The sequence below is a fragment of the Apodemus sylvaticus genome, chromosome 20 (genome assembly GCF_947179515.1).
Source record: "Apodemus sylvaticus chromosome 20, mApoSyl1.1, whole genome shotgun sequence".
In the NCBI taxonomy this organism is placed as follows: domain Eukaryota; kingdom Metazoa; phylum Chordata; class Mammalia; order Rodentia; family Muridae; genus Apodemus; species Apodemus sylvaticus.
The window spans coordinates 54,065,145-54,080,454 of NC_067491.1; the positions used below are offsets into that span (position 1 = coordinate 54,065,145).

General features: G+C 53.1%; 1 protein-coding gene across 1 annotated transcript in view; it reads right to left on the minus strand.

Moving 5' to 3' along the window:
- The window catches only part of Notch3 (notch receptor 3), a 46,566-nt gene extending 33,234 nt beyond the window's left edge, over positions 1–13,332 (minus strand). The window contains exons 1-12 of the mRNA XM_052166068.1: positions 13,117–13,332; positions 10,573–10,654; positions 5,772–5,914; positions 5,348–5,686; positions 5,130–5,252; positions 4,809–5,042; positions 3,092–3,247; positions 2,790–2,975; positions 1,594–1,707; positions 1,166–1,279; positions 605–838; positions 316–426 (exon numbers count right to left, since the gene is read on the minus strand). Of these exons, the coding sequence (XP_052022028.1) occupies positions 316–426; positions 605–838; positions 1,166–1,279; positions 1,594–1,707; positions 2,790–2,975; positions 3,092–3,247; positions 4,809–5,042; positions 5,130–5,252; positions 5,348–5,686; positions 5,772–5,914; positions 10,573–10,654; positions 13,117–13,240 (1,960 nt within the window). The 5' untranslated portion in view covers positions 13,241–13,332. The remainder of the gene's footprint in view (positions 1–315; positions 427–604; positions 839–1,165; positions 1,280–1,593; positions 1,708–2,789; positions 2,976–3,091; positions 3,248–4,808; positions 5,043–5,129; positions 5,253–5,347; positions 5,687–5,771; positions 5,915–10,572; positions 10,655–13,116) is intronic.
- Between the last annotated feature and the right edge of the window lie 1,978 nt (positions 13,333–15,310).

Consider the following 15,310-nt stretch of genomic DNA (forward strand, 5'->3'; position numbering starts at 1 on the left):
GCTTCAAATATGCTCTAATGCCCCTGCCTTTGCCTTCTGAGTACAGGGGATTATCGTGACAAAGGGAAGAAAGGGACTTAAATGGATCCCTGGGGGGGAAAATGCTTGCCACCGAGCCTGACCCCAAGTTGGATCCCTGGGACCTATATGGTGGAACCCAGTTGTCCTCTGACCTCCAGACATACACAAAATAAATAAAATGTATTTTTTTAAAATAAAGTGGGAGCACCCAAGAGACTTGTGGCTTAATCCCTACCCTACAAGTCGTCACACACACACACACACACACACACTCCATGGTAGCCACCTACCCACCTGTGAATCCAGGCTGACAGACACAATCATAGCGGTTGATGCCGTCACGGCAAACTCCGAAGGTACAGGGGTTGCTGGCACAGTCGTCAATGTTGACTTCACAGTTCACACCTACAGGGAGGAGGGAGGAAGGATGGAAGGAGTGGCTGCTCTCCTCAGGCAACACTTGCAAACTCATCACGAACACCAGACACACACACACACACACACACGCACGCACGCACGCACGCACGCACGCACGCGCACACAGACCCCCGTGTCCTGCCGTAGCCCAGCCTCCAAGCCCCACCTGTGGTTCCGGGAGGACAGCGACAGAGGTACTTGTCCACCAAGTCTAGGCATTTGCCCCCGTATCGGCAGGGCTGGCTGCGGCACTCATCCACCTGGCTCTCACAGCGCATGCCCGTGTAGCCCGGGTCACAAGCGCACGAGAAGCTAGCGATGCCATCCACACAGCGCCCGTGGTGGCAGGGATCCGGAGAGCAGTCGTCCACGTTTCGCTCACACAGAGTGCCCTCGAAGCCTGCAAGAACGGGAGGTCAGGGTCTGCCCGCTTGTCCACGGCTGCAGTCTCAGCCCAAGGCTAGCTCAGCTCTCGGGCCTCACCCCTACTCCCTTCCATTCCACTCGGCTCTGGCCCAGAACCTCCCACTTTAAATCCCACTGCCAGTTTCCCCCTGAATCTTGCCAAGACCTCCGCCTACCTCCATCATCAGCTTCACACCCCAACTGTCACTGGCCCTGACCTGGCCTAGCCAAGGCTATCCCCAGGTCGGTTTTGGTCCTTGACACCCACCGGGCCCACCAGCCCACCTTCTGGCTTTTGCCACAGTCTCAGGGTCCACCTCACCCTCTGCGCAGCGACACTCATAGCCGTCAGGCTGGTCCACGCACTTGGCGCCGTTCCGGCAGGGAGTGCTGGCACATTCATCCACATCCAGCTGACACGTGGACCCGCTGAATCCTGGGGGCGAGTCATGGATGAAAGGTGACACAAATAGTTAAAACGGACAACCTGCCGTATTTGGGTGGGAAACACCCGCCCCCTTGGCTCTGTTTTAAATTACTTTCAGTGCAGACTAGCCCAGAGAGACAGCTCAGGAGGTAAAGACGCTTGCCAATCAAGCTAGACAACCTGACGTCAATTCCCAAGATGTATATAACACAGGAGAGAACCCACGTAAGCAAAGGAAGTAATTAAGTAACTAATCACTTTCTTTTTAAAGTTCCGCGTTGTCACAGCCCGACATGCCAGGCCCCCTGTCCCAGGGTCCTCACCGGATGGGCAGGTGCAGCTGAAGCCATTGACTCTGTCCTTGCAGACACCACCATTGACACACGGGCTGCTCTGACATTCGTCGATGTCCACCTCACAGTAGGTCCCAGTGAAGCCTAGAAGATGGGATGAGGTCACAGGAAGTTCCCTCAGGAGGCCTCTTCACTTTGGTTTCGGGGCTTTGATTTCGTGGTGGGTTTGTTGAGATCGATTCTTGCTATGGCCTTTGGGCTGAAATCGAACTAACGATCCTCCTGCCTCAGCTGCTCAAGGCTGGGACAACGGGCATGCACGAACACATTCAGGCTTAGGTTTAGTTTCAAACAAGCGGGAGCCTTACCCAGCTGCGGTCTCACATGGACTACGGCTTATGAAGCTCCCCTCTGATACTATCTGATAAAATTCTGCTCTGACCCTGCAGCTACCTTATCGAGGGTTACAAGGTTACATCCTAAACACACATAACTCTCTCGCTTTCTCCAGCCAGGAAGCCTCACTTTAAACCCAGTCTTGGGCCAGCAAGATGGCTCAAATAAGGACGCTTGCTGCCAAGCCTGGTGGTTTGGAACCCTCAGAGGCAGAGGCCATTCAATCCAGTATTTGGGAAGCAGAGGAAGGCGGATCTATGCGAGTTCAAGGACAACCTGGTCTACACAGTCTCACTGTACCACTTCATCTGACTTGAGATGTCTTTTGTTTGTTTGTTTGTTTAGTTTTATTTATTTATTATTTATTTGTGTGTGTGTGTGTGTGTGTGTGTGTGTGTGTGTGTGTGTGTGTAACACATGGCTATCCTCAGAGGCCAAAAGAGAGTAGTAGATCTCCTGGAGCTAGATCTACAGACAGTTGTGTACTGCCCATATGGGTACTGGAAACCAAACTCAGTCCTCTAGAAAGCAGGAAGTACTCTTAACCACCAAACCATCTCTCTATCCCCATTTATTTTACTTTATTTTATTTTACTTTATTTTATTTTGAGACAGGGTCTCACTCGATAATCCTAACCATCCTAGAACTCACCATGTAGACCAAACCGACCTCGAACTCACAGAGATAAATCTATCTCTGCATCACAAATGCTGGGATTTCAGGCACGTGCTTCTATGCCCAGCATTTTTTTTCAAGTAAATAAAAATAAACCAAGCTTTACCCCAGGCCCCAGCCTTCATGACCCACCCAAGCCACACCCACCACCCACCTGCCATACAGATACAAGTGAATTGGCCAATTCGGTCAAGACAAGTGGCCTGGTTCCGGCAGGGCCCCGACAGACACTCATTGACATCCGTCTCACAGCGAGGTCCAGTATAGCCACGGCCACACTGACACAAGAACGAGCCCTGGGTATTCACACACCGACCCAAATGTTCACAGGGGTTGGCACCTGAAAAATGGGGGTGAGGGGAAAGGAGGAGAAGACACAGCCAGTGTGGGCATGGCCAACCACGACCCCACCCCTCCCTGGTTTCAGGCTCGTTTCCAGAAGGTACTTCTTCTCACCAATAGAGCACTCATCCACATCCTGGTCACACGCCCCTCCAGTGAAGCCAGGCGGGCAGGTGCAGATGGCCCGACCACTCACAGGGTTCGTGTCGCAGATAGCGTCCTCATGACAGGGGTTGCTGACACACGCGTCATCCAGATGACACAAGAGGCCTGAGAAAAGGTAAGCACAAAGGAAGAGCTGATCCCCAGGGTGGCCCAAAGCTCCCACAGACCTAGCGTTTGAGGAAGAAGGCTGGTACTGGGAATAGACCCAGGACCGTGAGCATACAAAGCATGGAGATTGTCACTCAACTACACTTCCAGCTCCTTGCAGTATTGTTGTCATTGTTGTTGTTGTCGTTGTTGTTGTTGTTAATGTACATATCTGGGGAGTGTGTGCATGTCATAGTGCATGTGTAGAAGCCAGAGGATAACTTGGTTGGTTTTCTCCTACCCGTGGGCCCCACTGATAGAAGATGGCGGCCCAGGCCCACTCAGGAAGCACCTTCACGCGCTGAGCATGACTTCCTGTTTCTTGCTTATATTAGCGCACAGTGCCTTTAGCATCTGTTTTTATTCTTTTAAGCCATTTATTATGAAAAAAAAGACACATACAGAAGGTCTTACATATGGAATATTGGTTTAGTGTTCTGTTAATCTGCTTCTTCCATACTATTTGAAAATAACTTGAAAAATGTTTTATGAACAAGGCACTAGGGGCTACAGTGATGCTCACCGGCTAAGAGCACTGGCTGCTCTTCCGGAAGACCTAAGTTTTCCTACACGGCAGCTCACAACCATCAGTAACTCCAGTCTCAGGAAATAGGATGAATTGTTCTGGCCTCTCAGCATACCAGTCATGCATGTAACATGACATAATGTAGCAGACATGAATGCATCCAACACACACACACACACACTTTTTTTAAAAATATTTCAAAAGATGATAAATCAAGACTCTAGTCAGGCATGGTAACACAATTCCTTAAATCCATCACTCAGAATACTGAAGCCCAAGGGTCATTTCTTTCGAGTTTGAAGCTAGCATGATGTGCGCATAGTGACACCACATCTCAACACAACAACAATAAAATCAAAATACTTGCCATTTAGCCAGGTGGTGGTGGCACACGCCTGTAATCCCAGCACTCTGGGGGGGCAGAGGCAAGCAGATTTCTGAGTTTGAGGCCAGCCTGGTCTACAGAGTGAGTTTCAGGACAGCCAGGGCTATACAGAGAAACCCTGTCTCAAAAAAAGACAAAATCTAAAAAAGCCAAAAAAAGAAAAAAAGGACACTTGCCACTCCACTTAGCCTGACAACCGGAGTCTGACCCCACCCCTGCCAAAATATGACATAAGGACAAAACAGGCCTTTGTGACTTCCCCAGCTCCTGCCTTTTCCCAGTTAGACCTGTCAGTAGTTCCCCCATTCCAATGGCCTCTGCCTTGGACTATGCACTGGCCTCCTCACAGGACAGAGGCTCAGCCTTCTATCCAAACCCAGTCTCCAGCATACCCTTCCTCCCTCCTTCCTTTCTTCCTCCCGTCTTCCCTCATCTTTGTTTTCTTTCTTCACGCTACGGATTCAACCCAGAGCCTGTGCACGCTAAGCACACATATGACCAGCAGGAAACATGGCCAGCCCCCAGTCTTTCTAACACTCAAATCAGAGTCTGTCTTTACCTTTCACTCTGAAGCCACTGTGTTGCCTGCCAAGAGGATGGCCACTCACCTGTCTTCCCCATAGGGCAGGCACAGTAGAACGAGGCCACACGGTCATGGCAGGTGGCCCCATGGAAGCACACAGCTGTAGCACAGTCGTCGATGTTCTGACTGCAGCTCTCGCCCGTCCAGCCGTTGACGCACACACAGCTGTGGCCCCCCAGCAGGTTGAAGCAGGTGCCCCCATTGTGGCAGGCATTGGGCTGCAGCTGACACTCATCCACATCTTCTGTGCAGAACTGGCCTAGGGCACAGAGATACACTAGCCTACATCACCCCATGTGCCCACCTGAGGTCAGCCGTCCCAGCTCCCTGCAGCCCCGATGCCCACCTGTCCACTCGGGAGGGCACTGGCAGTTGTAAGTATTGACACCATCCACACACGTTCCCCCATTGAGACACCGATGTCCGGGACAGTCATCCACGTTGACTTCACAGTTCTGGCCCTCAAAGCCTAATACATTGCGGAGGACAAGGTAACTGTCGGTGGTCACTAGGAGGCTAGCCGATTGTCCCCAGCTGCCTTCCCTCTGGGTACTAACTACTTACCAGGAAGGCAAGCACAGTCATATGTGACATCACTACTCTGCCTACAGGTGCCACCATTACGACACGGGGAAGGGGCGCAGGGCACTACGGGGCTCTCACACAGCAGCCCTGTATAACCAAGCGGACACTGGCAGCGGAAGGATCCAGGTGTATTGAGGCAGGTCCCACCGTGGCGGCAAGTCATGCCGGATCGGCACTCGTCTACGTCACTTCGGCAGCTGCGACCCTGGTAGCCAGGCGGGCAGGCGCAGACAAATCGGCCATCTGCCCCCACTGTACAGGAGGCACCGTGAGCACAGGGGCTACTGAGGCAGGGGTCTGGCAGGGAGCAGTCTGGGCCTGGAAGAACCAGGAGGAGAGGGTGAGCTTGGGACTGACCACATCCTTGACTACCACGGGTTCGCATCCAGGCCCACCCCTTCACCTTGGAAGCCACGGGGGCACCGGCAGGAGAACCGGGCCGTGCCCGCCACCACTGAACTCTGACAGACGCCTCGGCCAGCACAGGGGCCTGAGTGGCAGGGGTCTTCCAGCTGGCACCGCTCACCCACCCAGCCTGGTAGGCACCTGTGGGAAGATGTGTGGTAGGGACAGTATAAAACATGGTAGTGCCAGACAGGTGACACTAGATACAACCATCAAACAACAACAGGCTTGCCAAACCAGCTGTCGAACACAGCCATGTATTCTTCCTTCTTTCCTTCCTTCCTTCCTTCCTTCCTTCCTTCCTTCCTTCCTTCCTTCCTTCCTCTTAGAGAGGGTCTCACTGCGTACCCCTGGCTAGCCTGGGACTGACAGTAATCTACCCGCCTCTGCCTCTTTGCCTCTCTGCCTCTAGCGCTGGGTTTAAGGGCAAGTGGAAAGCGCCCCCACTCCCAGCCAACCCCATTTATTCTGACAACAAATATTATTGAAACCCACTGCATACTAGAACACAGCAGCAAGCAAAATAAAAGTGATTCTTACCCTTTTGGTCCTCAGAGCCAGGTTAGGCAAAGAAAACATAGACAAGTAACAAGTTAATAGGAAACGTGGCAAGAACAGCTTGTCTACACCACAAGGCTTGTCAAAGATGTGGTACCCCATGGAGAACATGCCCATGTCCCAGAAGTTGTGACTGTCACCTTTTTTTTTTTTTTAATTTGGTTTTTTTCGAGACAGGGTTTCTCTGTGTAGCTCTGGCTGTCCTGGAAGTCACTCTGTAGACCAGGTTGGCCTCGAACTCAGAAATCCACCTGCCTCTGCCTCCCAGAGTGCTGGGATTAAAGGTGTGTGCCACCACTGCCTGGCACCTTATTTCTTTTTAAAGTAGATGACCCAGGCAAGGTGGGTCACACAAAATCTGGCACTCTAAGGAAAAAGCAGACAGATGAGGAGTTCAAAGCCAGCCTTGGCCACTTAGGAAGTTTGAGGCTAGCCTTGACCGCATGAAACACTGCCTCAAAATCAATACATATATTTTAGCAAATAACGAGAGGTTTGGACTATAGCTCAGTGGTATTGCAGTTGCCTAGGATGCGTAAATTCCTCGGTTCAATTCCCAGACCAAGCAAAAGGAAGGGAAGACAAAGAATTTTTTTTTTTTGCTTTTGCTAATGTAATTGTGAAGAATATGGAGATGAGTTCACTTTGTATTACCCAAGCTATTTTTTTTCAAGCTGTATTTATTTTACATTGATGGGGATAAGTGTTTTTCATGCATTTATGTATGGGCATGCTGGGCATGTCTGGTGCTCACGGAGGTCTGAAGAGGGCGTTGACATCAAGGATGGTTGTGAGCTATCATGGGGATTCCAGGAACCAAATCCAAGTCCTCTGAAAGAACGAATCACGCTCTTAACTGGGGAGCCACGTTTCAGCCCTGTTTATTTCAGTATTGTGTATATGTGTGGTTGTGTCTGAGTATGTGTCTACCTGAGTACAGTGTGCTCAGAGGCCAGAACCCCTGGAGCCGGAGTAACCACATGAGGGCGGAGGATCAAACTCTGCTCTAGACCACCGCGCCCTGCCACCAGCCCCAGCATAAGCCAGGGAAATGACGCAGTGATAGCTCTTGTATGGTCCGTGCAGGGGTCTGGGTTCCACTCCCAGGACACCGGAGAGAGACAGATAGAAACTAAAGAGAGAAAACCGGTCGTGTGCAGACAAAGGCAGAGAGCGGGGTGAAGCAGCCATAAGTCTGAGCCAACCGGAAACTCGAGAAGACATAAGAAAGTCGGTCCCCCCACCCCCATGGTCCGTAGAGAAAGCCAGTTCCGGCAACGCCTTAATTTCAGACTTCCGGCCTCCAGGATTTTCCAGAGTACATTTCTGTTGTTTTAAGCCACCCTGTTTGTAGAAATCTGGTACAGCAACCGCAGGAAACTCACAAGCAGTGTAAGGGATATAGGATGAGTGGGTGTTATATTTTCACACACTAAAGAAGGGGTGAGCCAAAGGGTGATGTGGGGAAGGTAGTGGCCTCAGACTCCAGGAGGTAGACACACCCAGAAAGACCCAGAAACCACACAGACACATACAACTGGGCATACTGGCCTTGCAAACACAGACACCGAGCCACAGCCTCCCACGCGAATATGGGAAACTCTCACTCACATGGAGAGGCAGGAAGATAGCCACAAATCATAAACTCCTTTCTCCCATGAGCACGCAGCCCTCCTCCCGTGGATCAGGTGGGGCTTGGCCTGGGTGCCTCCGCCCTCAAGCTGGACGGAGAGCCTGCGGCCCCCTTCCCCAAACCCATCAAGGTAGTCCTGAGTGTTAGAAAATAAAAACTGGAAGACGACTTAAGTTTGTAACCTTTCCGCGGACAGAGGTGAGGAGGGCTAAGGAAGGGGACTGGAGAAATCAAAAGATCCTGGCTCTGAAGGATACAACTTACGTCACCCCTACCTCAACCCTCCTCTCTTCTACCCTACCCTTCCGGCTCCCAGCAAGGATCCCCCTAGCTCAGTCTAGTCTCAAATGCCAAGGGCAGAACTCAAAGCAGGTGACTCAGTTCTTAGCGTCACCCTTCCATTCGCACCGTCCCCCACCCCCCGCAAAGCCCCGAATTCGGTTCCCAGATAAACTGGTCCAGGCTCAGCCCTGCAGGGGAGTGGGTGGCGTTCGAAGCTGGGAGGTGATGCTCTCAGCCCCCCTACCCAAAGACCTGTAAGGCGGCGACGATGACACGCCGGGAGGGGGCGCTGCGTGCAGGGCGCTGGGGACCACGGGTATCAGAGCCAGGCTGGGCGCCGCACCCTCCCTGCGCCGCGGGCGGGTTCCCACGCTCTGCGCCTCGCGCCCCCGCCGACCGGTCGGGCGGGTTCCAGCGCGGGGCCCCGGGCCCCGCCCCGCGGTCTTAGCTTTAGGGGGGGAGGACGTAGCGGGGCGGGAGGGAGCAGCTTCTAAGGAGGGAACGGATTAGCAAGACAGACAAGGATCAACTCTGAAGCCTTCTCCGGGAGGATGACTTGGGGGTGGGGGTAGGGGGGGTCTGTGGGAGAAAGTGTCATGTGGGAGAAAGAGCTCACTCCTAAGAGGACAGGAGGATTTGAGAAACTGAAGGAGTGGGTTGGGATGAGAGGGACGCAGGCTGAGGTCCCCCCAAAGCTCTACTCTGGAGCCTGAGCGAGCTCCACTCCGCGCGATCCGGGCTCCCGGAGGCCGCGGGAGCCGGTGATTCACCTGTCGAGGGGCGGGGCAGCCTCGGGCGTATTCACCTGTCGGCTGCTGTCCAGGCGTGTAGTTCCACCGCGCAGGCGCCCCGCCTTCCCTTCCAAGCCACTGCTTCCAAGTAAAGACACACTCTGCTCTCCCAGCTCTACCATCGCAAGCCCTCAACCTCAGGCTGCCCCTCGGCCAGTAACCCCCCCCAAAAAAATAAAGCTGGGTTCCAGCCATTGTGATCGCAAAGGGGGCTTTTCTATATCGGAAGTCATTCTGGACCCACCTAGCTTGAGGCTGGTCCACTAGCTAGCCCACACGGGTATTGAGTAAATGAACGCATTGATGAACGAACTAATTAATAGCTGCTGGATGGACTGCTATTACTATTAAAAAGAAAGCGAGACCAATAAACCCACAGACCTTGAGGTCCGTCCCCTCCAAACCAGGGCCTTGTATGTACTGGGCAAACCCACTGAACATCTCCAACCTTCAAAAAGTTTCAAAAGTTTCTCTTATTTTTAAATATAGTTTTAATTTTTATTACATTGTGTGTGTGTGTGTGTGTGTGTGTGTGTGTCTGTGTGTGTGTATTCATATAGAGGTCAGAGAACAACTTGTTGAGACTGGTTCTCTCTTTTCCATCTTTTCGGTCCCCAGGACTTAACTCTGTTGTCAAATTTGGCAGTAAGTGCCTTTACCTATTACGCTCTCCACCTGCACCACCACCCCCCTTTTAGAAAACAAAACGTTAAGACAACCTCATCTGTGAGAGCGCAGGCTGCCCTGGGACTCTGTGTAATGCAAACTGGCCTCCAACTAAAGGCAATCTTCCTGCTTCTGCTGGGAAACACAAGTGTCAACCATCCAGTTAAAGGTTCTTTTCAAATCTTCACAGCCAACTTCGTGAAAGAAAAGCCACTGTAGATGCAAAGGTGGCTGGGAAGGTCCCCAACACTTGCTCCAGAGGTCACAGAATTTAGAGTTCTCTCTGTCTCTGGTAGCTCTTTCCCAACCCTCCTCTTCTTCCCTAACCTTCTGCATTTCTCAAATAATTCTTGGGTTCCTTCCTGCGCAGTCACACGCCAGGGAACGCATTCCTGTTTCACAGATGCAGTGAGGTTCGAAAAAGAAAAATGACTAACCAAAGGTCATACAAACTAGAACACAATAAAAAAAAGGAGGCTCTAAAATAGATCTCCTGTGTCCTGTCCCCAAATATGTCCTGACATATTTGGGGGTGGGGGGAGAGGGTGGAATGGACATCCTCATCACTGTCAAGCCACTGTCATTGGCCTTGGAAATCAATGTTTTATTCCAAAATACCGTGACTAACTGACTGGTTTAAATCTCAGACACTTAGCAAGATGATGTGGGATTTGAACCCAGGCCAGTGAGACTCCAGAGCCTCTGCTCTTAAAGCTGTCTGATTCCCAATAGGGAAACACAAGAGGTTACCCAAGCCACACACGTGGAGGAAGTGATACCAGCATCTCCCAGGAGACTCAGGGACAGAGGAAGAAGACAGATTCCCTCCCCACACAGGGCCCACTGATGGCACTGGGCCAGACACTCACAGGCAAGCAGCCTCCCGGGAGGGCTGTTGGTGGGTGCACCGACCTCCGTTTGCACATGGGCTTCCATCCAGACAAGGGGGTGCTGTGGGGGGGGCAAAAGGTGGGGAGGTCAGACAGGCACCCAGAACCCCAAACCATAGGGACAGACCCTCCTCTCCTGTCTGCCAGGCAACAGCTGCACTGGCCTAGGAGGGTATCTATCTGTGTGGGTACTGAGAGGCTCCCAATCTACAGTTCCCACGGCCCCCCGCCCCAGCTCCAGCTGTTGGGGCTGCAGCTGTCCCTGCCAACTCAAGCCCTGGGAACCACAAGGCAGGGGTGAGAAGGAGGAGGAGTTGACTTGTGCCAGATGTGGGGGGCTCGGGAAGTTGCCCTGACAAGGATACAGAGAAAGGAGGGAAGGTGCTGAGGGTTGAAGGGAATCTGTAGCTTCGAGCCCACATCTCGGAAAGATGGAGGAGGGGAGCGCTGTTGGGCTTCTCCAACTACTCCTCTCCGACTACAGTCCTTGGTAGCTCTTGAAAGAGCAGGCAAAGCATGCACCTAGGAGGAACTGGCAACAGCAGTAGAGAGATGTCTTTGGGTACTAGATGGATAAGCTATGTAGTCCAAGGGGGAGGAGAACTGGTGCAAGACATGTGCTGCCCTGTCCAGTGTCCCCATCCCTCGGGGCTGTAGCCCGCTTTGGGTGTGGCGGTCTTGCCAGATGGGTGAGAGGTGTGGCCAGGTCTGAGCTAGTGGAGAATTATGTGTTCAGACAGGTGTGAGCCCCTGGAGAGAGAGAGAGAGAGAGAGAGAGAGAGAGAGAGAGAGAGAGAGAGAGAGAGAGAGAGAAGGAAAGGGATTGGGTGGGAAATGGACAGGCAGAGAAACTGAAAGGAGAAAAAACCCAGAGAGACAATAAGAGGACGAATTAAGAATGAAGGACCTATTCATTTTCCAGTGACATTACACTGGAAACTGTAGGGGGGGGGAGACACAACCATGTGAGCCGTGTGTGTGTGTGTGTGTGTGTGTGTGTGTGTGTGTATGTGGTGTGTACATATGCCTGTGAGTTTGTGTGACAGTCTGTGTGAAGATTTGATTAGTACTACATGACTAATAGTGAAAGTGCACACACATGTTAGTTACCAAGCTGTTATCTGCAAACAGCATAGCCACGTACCTCATGTGCACAGCCGCGCACACTGTGTGTGCATCTACCTATATGAACAGCATTATTCAAACGTACAGCTGTGCGGCCACTGGTGTGTCTGTGTGGGTCCTGGGTTGGCAGCTATAAATGTCACCTTGAACATGAATGCCTACCAGTCTACCAAGTGGCCCGTGCTAGTGTGATCATACTTGACCCCGTATGAAAACACAGGAGCCTGTGAGCAGCAAACACACAGGTATGTCTTGTGTGTGCTAAGCCTGTGCACATGCATTTTTTTTTCCTTTCTATGTGTGACAGGCCATGAGTCTGCGCTGGCCCCGCGGGGGCGGGGGCTCCTGCCCAGTCCTGCCTAGTTGAGCCTAGAGGCTAAGCTAGAGACGCCGCTCTATATGCAACTCTCACCGGGCCCAGCACTGCGTCCCACCATAGGCACCCTAGAACCCCTGACCACAGACAACGGCCTATGCCCCTTTCCCGCTGATCAGGCCTCCCGGGGCAGGGGTGGGGGCGCCCCCTCAGTCCCCGCTCAGGCCCTCCGTGGGTCCCGCTTTGTCTGGCAAAGAAAGCGCGAGGCCGGCCGGGGGGAGGGGGTGTCTAGACGGCGAAGCCATTGTCCCGAGCGGGGGAGGGGAGCTCAGAGTAGAGGAGGAGGGGCGGGGGGCCCCAGGCCGGCTGGGGAGGGGCTCTGGCCACAGGGAGGGGGCCCAGAAGCTGGAGTTGAGCACGTGGACCTCGCCCCTTCTCCTCCCGGCACAGAGGCGGGGTCCCAAGAACTGCGGGGATCCCGGCAGCCTGAAGAGGGATCGGGCGGCACGCGGGGGAGGGGCGCGGGCTCCGTAAGGGCTCCAGCTCCTGATTCTGGCTCTCCAGCGCCGGGTCTTGCAGCTCTCCAGCATGAGAAGTTTTCACCGAGTTCAGAGCTCCGAGAACTTCGCGCCCCCTCCTCGCCACTCCCCTCACCCCCTTCACGGCCCGCCAGAGATAGGGGAGGCGCTTTTGTGCAAGGGGTCCTAGGCCTTGGGGGGTCCTTGAGCCCCCATCCTAACCTTCCCAGGACTCCAGGCAGAAGTAGGATGAGGGTGAGCCTGGAACTTTTGGCACACCTCGCTTCCGAATTTCAGCCCCAGATTCCCACAACTCCAGCTTCTAGTCTTGCACTCCTGGTTCATTCAAGGGTCTCGATTCCTCGGGCCTCTAGGACCCAGCCTTCCCATCACGAATCTGTGAGCGTCCCATGACTGGTACACAGCCCCCAGCTGCGGCACCTCTGCCCCGGCTTTAGTCCTGGGGTGGCAGGCCCTCTAAGTTCCAAACTAAGGATTTTTTTTTTTTTTTGCTTCCCCGCCCCTGCAGCCCCAGTCCCACCCTCCGAGTCCCTGATCCCTCACCTGCAGCCCCCAGCCCCGCCAGCAGCAGCAGCAAGGGCAGCGCCCGCATGGGCGGTGGTGGCGGTGGCAGGGCCATCAGGCGACGACGGCGGCGGCGGCGGCGGCCCCGGGCCCCCAGCCCCATGGCGGCCGGCCGCGACCCTCCCTCCTCCCTCCTCCCTCTTTCCCAGGGCTCCGGGCACGTCCCGGGCCAGCCTCCGCGCCGCCAACTTCGCCGAAGTGAGGCTGTCGGGCCGCCCCGCCCCCAGGCCTGGGCGGCTCGCCCCGCCCCGGGGCCGGCTCTGAGCGCCCCCGCCCCCTGACCGGCCTCCTGGGGTCCTACCCCTCCACCCGCCAAGCCTGGGACTTGCGGACCTCGGTACACTCAAGGCCACCACAAGAGATGCGGGCTTAACCTGCGTGACGTGACAGGTACCCAGCTCAAGAGCACATCCATCATCCTCCAGGACTCACCTACACAGCCATGACACAAACGCAAACACCCGGGACTCCAAAGCCTCTAAACTTAGGTGCAGAGATGCCAAGGAACAAGTAGCAGCCGTCGCACCCATGCAAACCATGTAGAAGTTTCATGGGGACACTAAACTTCAATCAGCTCAAAACTCAGGTCCAACCTTGCCACAAACCCAGGGCAGCATTTACAATCTGGCCAGGAGTTTCATGCATGTGAGTCGTCGCATGTGACTGTGTGCAGCTGTCCCAAGAAGCAGCCTCCTTGCTCCTACCGCGTGAAGATCACAAAGGTCTCCTGAAGAGGGAGAGGCGCTTGCTGCCAGTCACAGACAACTGAGTTCAATTCCAGGGACCCCATGGCAAAATGAAAGAACCAACACATATATTGTCTGCTGACTGCCACATGTACCCTGTGATATATGCACTTCTTACACACACTCTCAAATGCTTGCAAACACACACACACACACACACACACACACGGAATAAAATAAAATACTTTTTAAAAATCCACACCAGCTCCCGGCACACCCCACACTTTACATGGTTTTGCCTCGAAACCTATTGTTTCATTGCCATTAACTACTTGAGTTTTACTACTAGGCTACCTGTAGAGGCTTCCAAAAGCTCCCTCTGTCTGGAGTGAGAGTGGGAACTCTAGAGGTCCCCTGGGGGAAATCTCAAGAGTGGGGAGGGGAGCACTGTTTTTGGGGAGCGCTGTTCCCATCACTGGGAAACCACAGGGCTGGCACAGAGGACCCACATATCCTGGAAGGGCATCCACAGACACTCCTGCCGCAGAAGGAGAGAACCAACAGTCACAAGCTGTCATCTGACCTCTACATTGTAGAGGTCACATTCCCCACACCACCCCCCCAGAACTGGATACATAATAAATACATGTATTTTTCCTTAATTGGGAAAGGTGTCATGGCGCACACCTTCTCCAGAGGCAAAGGCAGATAGATCTGTGAATTCAAGGCCAGACTGGTCTACATAGCAAATTCCAGGACAGCCAGGGATACATATTTTTTTGGTTGGTTTTTTTTTTTTTTTTGGTTTTTTGGTTTTTTGGTTTTTTGGTTTTTTGGTTTTTTGGTTTTTTGGTTTTTTGGTTTTTTGGTTTTTTGGTTTTTTGGAGACAAGGTTTCTCTGTATAGCCCTGGCTGTCCTGGTGCTCACTCACTCTGTAGACCAGGCTGGCCTCCATCTCAGAAATCTGCCTGCCTCTGCCTCCCAGAGTGCTGGGATTACAAGCGTGCGCCACCACAGCCTGGCGTCATTTTTTAAAGATTTATTTGAGTGTGTGTTGTGTATCTGTGTCTGTGTCTGTGATTGTGTCTGTGACTGTTTCTGTGTCTGTCTGTGTCCGTGACTGTTTCTGTGTCTGTGTCTGTGTCTGTGTCTGTGTCTGTGTCTGTGTCCATGACTGTGTCTGTGACTGTTTCTGTGTCTGTGTCTGTGTCTGTGTCTGTGTCTGTGTCTGTGTCTGTGTCTGTGTCTGTGTCTGTGTCCATGACTGTGTCTGTGACTGTTTCTGTGTCTGTGACTGTGACTGTTTCTGTGACTGTTTCCGTGTCTGTATCTGTGTCTGTGACTGTGTCTGTGACTGTTTCTGTGTCTGTGACTGTGTCTGTGACTGTGTCTGTGTCTGTGACTGTGTCTGTGTCTGTGTCTGTGTCTGTGACTGTGACTGTGTCTGTGACTGTGACTGTGTCTGTGTCTGTGTCTGTGTCTGTGA